The sequence below is a fragment of the Hipposideros armiger genome, unplaced genomic scaffold (assembly GCF_001890085.2).
Source record: "Hipposideros armiger isolate ML-2016 unplaced genomic scaffold, ASM189008v1 scaffold_410, whole genome shotgun sequence".
Taxonomy (NCBI): Eukaryota; Metazoa; Chordata; class Mammalia; order Chiroptera; family Hipposideridae; genus Hipposideros; species Hipposideros armiger.
Genome location: NW_017731760.1, coordinates 1601367 through 1605250, shown reverse-complemented (window position 1 = coordinate 1605250; position 3884 = coordinate 1601367). Strand labels below are relative to the sequence as shown.

The following is a 3884-nucleotide window of genomic DNA, read 5'->3' as shown; positions in this document are numbered from 1 at the left end:
ACTTTGAAACAGGGAAACCTGGACTCAAATGGTTTTAGCCTCCCACCCCCTGGGCAACCTCAAGCAAATTATTGGACCTCCCAGGGTCTCACTTTTATTCCTGTCTGCTTGAAGACAGAAACTGCATCTTGACTCCACTTTGAATCCCTCATATAATGTGTGCACAAGTAAACCCACAGTTTGTATCTGCAGAACTGAACTATATCTCTTCTGTAGATATCTTAGTCCATTTTCTTTTTTATTTATTTGAAGAAGCTCCTCTATCTTCAAGTCTTTTTAAAGATTCTTCTAAATTCCTTTGAGGCCATTCAGTTTTTGGTTTACATCTATCTTTCTAAACTTTTAAGCTTTGCTCTTTTTGCATAGGTATGTTTCTACTTTCAAAAATATAAGTATGGTGCTGTTTCTCTATCCTGGCAGTTCCACTTAGATATTTATAAATACTTTTCAGATTTCTTTCTGGCTACTTAATGTTCTGCATTTCTACTTTTTTTTAAACTCACACTTTTTCTCTTTTTTTTTCCAGAAATTAATATTGCTTTCAGATAAAAGGATGGGGAGAAATTTCATTCCTGTTTGCAGGGGAACCCATATGGATATTTCCCGTTTCCCAACACTGGGCTAAAGTTAACTGTTTTTTTTGTTGCTGGTACCTGGAGGCTGAGTCAAAATTTCTTATTACCCCTCAATTTCTATTCATTACTTAGGTTTGAAGAGTGTACATAAGGTTGTGCAGCAGCAAATTTTGATCTAGAGATGAGTCCCCTCTATTTTGTGCACAAGTACAATCCAGGAGGGTAGGGAGTTAACAGCCCTGGGAAAATTCTCAACCAATACAGGATGAGAGTAGTGAATAATTGCTCCAAACTCAAGATGGATATCCAGGGGGAACATTCTGTATGTTTCTCAGAGATTCTCAAGGAATAAGCAGTGACTTCAACAATGCACCAATATTGACTTTTTTATTTTCTCACTCTCCTTGACCCATCAATTCTGTTCCCTGGAAACACTTCTCAAGCTACCAGCACCCAAATCATTGTCCCAGAATATGCCTTTGGGGGTGCCCAAACTAAGCCCAAAATTCACTCAACAAATATTTTCTAAGTGACTATTCTATGTTAGGCAGTGAGATAAAAGGTCTAGAAGATAAAATTCCTAGTGCCTGCCCCGAAGTGTATAATGGGAAGACAAACAAGTAAATGGTCACAAAAAAATTACAATATATAGTTGGAGATGCTATGTTATGGTGGCAAGAATAGAGTGATGCATGAAGACATGGGGGAGGAGTCACCTAACCTATACCAGGAGGAGGGGCTTCCTGGAGGATGCATTGTTTGAGCTAATGGATGAAGTGGATCAAATACAGCTAGAACAACTCCATATCATACAAATGTCAAATGAAAAGTCACTTGATACCTTTGTGTGTTATGCTGTGCTCTGTTTGGTATGCAATATATGACATGATTTTAGGTGATACATGGATAGACATTTTAACTTTTTTGTGGTTATTATGTTAATGTGTACTGGAATAAAAATAAGGAACACAATAAATTTGACTTTACAGAGTGTTACAGTTTAGGATGAGGCTTATTTAATGAGTTGAAATTGGCTTTAAAGAAAAATATTTTATTTTTTTAAGATTTTTATTGGGGAATTGTGGGATGGGAACAGTGCTGGGGAATTGGGGGAAGGGGAACAGACAAGTTGCTGTCGTTTTGTTCTTCAGTCTAGTTGTGGAGGACGTTGCTTCACTGGCCCAAGTTGGCACCATCATTGAGCTCTTCCCCGGGCGAGGCAGATCAGTCACTGGCTTCTGGACGGTCACTCACTGTGGCTGCTGGCCGCTCACGCTGGCTGCTGGCTACACATGGTAGCCCATGGCAACCCACTGCCACAGGGGATGCAGCCTACGCCGTCGCCTGCAACTCAGGGCAGCCCAGCTCCAGGTTGAGCTGTTGTTCAGCATCTTAGCTGTGGAGGGCAGTATCACTGGCCCTCATATGTGGGATCCGAACCGGGGCTCTTTGGCATCCCAAGCCAGTTCTTAACCATCGAGCCACTCGGCCGGCCCTAAAGAAAAATACTGAGTGAGTGATAATACCTGGATGCAGATTGGCAAAGACTGTGTGGGTGGTATGCAGATTAATGAAGTTTAGGAAATAGTGCTGTAGCAGAAGGAAAATATAAAAAGAAATTCCTGCTTTCCAGAAACTCAACAGCTTGTTAGGAACACACAGATCTATAAGAAACGATTAATGCTACGATAAATTTAGGAACCTGATACAGGGAGAAGATAGGAAAGTAGTAAGGAGTAAATTGAAGGAGAGGCTAGAGGCTACAAGATCAGTTGGAAGGCTATTGCTCTAGTCCAGGGGAGTGATAATTACTGCCTGAATTAGGGAGTGGCTATAGAAATGGAAGAAAGACAAATAATGTAATAGGCTCATGGCAACAACCATCCTGTGAAAACCTTACTGGTTGCAAGCAGTACGGAGGTGAAACCTGTCCAGCCAAGTCCAGGGCAGTTTTGTACACACACACACACACACACACACACACACACACACACACACACAGAGTGTAAAGCTGAATCAATCAATTAAAAAATCCTATAGTTAGAAGCATACTTTTATTTGGCTTTAGTTATCAGAGCCTTTTAGTGTGAATTACTCCAACATTTGCCTTATTTTTTTCTACTCGACTCAGAGGCTTCAGAAATGCTAACATTATAACGCTTTCTACGTGTAAGAGCTTTATATTCTGCATCCTCATAACAGAAAACTGACTTAAAGGAGGTTAAGTAACTTGCCGGAGGTAATGCAGCTAATAAATGAAGTAGAAAGGATTAAAACCAGGCGTTCTGTTTCTAGAGTATCTATTCTTAATACAACACCAGAATAAATAGATAGGGCAGACAACGCTAAAGCAGGTCAAACCTCAGTGTTGGATGATAAACACTTTTATAGTTGTCAGAAGACCATGTATGTATGTACTGAGGTCACGGTTTCTCCACCTGAAAAATGGAGATAACGACGCTAGGAGTTTGGTGCAAAGAAGGAGTGAGATAATGAATGTGAAAGTGAACTTTGAATTATGTATGCGGCTCCACATACCAGTTTTGCGGAATATGAATACGCGAACTCAACTGCTACGAATCAGTCTGAGAAGCTTGTAGCGCCAGAGCGAGACCCCGCCCCTGAGGCTCCGCCCACCGCGAGCGGCAGGTGGGGCCGACAGGTCTTCTTTGCGCATGCGGAAACTGCTGCCCGCTCCCACCTCTAACCCAGGCTGAGAGTAGCTGCTGTTTCTGAGAGGACGATTCGTAAGGAGGCTCCTGGCGCGGTTTCCATTTGCTTTTCCTTCTGCGGGCCCTGGCCGTACTTCAGCGGTGTGTAGACCGTGGTCTGTTCTTGTCTACCTGCTTGACTTTCTGCAGAGGTGCCTGTCATTGACCCAATAGCTCGCTGTCGAAAGTGCCGGCCCCCGCGCCGGCGCCGGCTGTAGCCGGGTGGGAAGGCTCAAGATGGCGTGCCTGTTGGAGACCCCAATCCGCATGAGCGTCCTCTCGGTGAGTGACCCGCCGCAGCCGCCCACCCGGGAGCTCGGGCCCGGCTCGCAGCATTCACCCCAAACGCGGCGTGCCTCCTGGGCACCACCCCTTGGGGTCGCCTCCGGTTCAGCTTTGGGCTGGGGAGTGAGAGAGGGTGGGCGGGAGTGATAGACGGAACCCCGGCCGAGCCAGAGACGTCTCCAACTCCCGGAGCTTCCACCGGTGCCGGTGCTCAGGACGGTGTCCAGCGGGCGGGGTGGTTGGGCGTGCGGGTAGCTGGCTTGGCGACGCGGCGCCGGCTTTGCCAGGCGCTTCATTGAGCCTTTCTTTTAGC

General features: G+C 45.1%; 1 protein-coding gene across 2 annotated transcripts in view; it reads left to right on the top strand.

The window, feature by feature from the left end:
* Positions 1 to 3332: 3332 nt before the first annotated feature.
* ARMC8 (armadillo repeat containing 8) overlaps positions 3333 to 3884 on the top strand; it is a 105855-nt gene continuing 105303 nt past the window's right edge. Inside the window, exon 1 of one of the 2 annotated variants that reach the window (XM_019663918.1) lies at positions 3333 to 3568. In XM_019663918.1, the coding sequence (XP_019519463.1) occupies positions 3524 to 3568 (45 nt within the window). In that variant the 5' untranslated portion in view covers positions 3333 to 3523. The remainder of the gene's footprint in view (positions 3569 to 3884) is intronic. The other variant, XM_019663919.1, reaches the window with a different exon arrangement.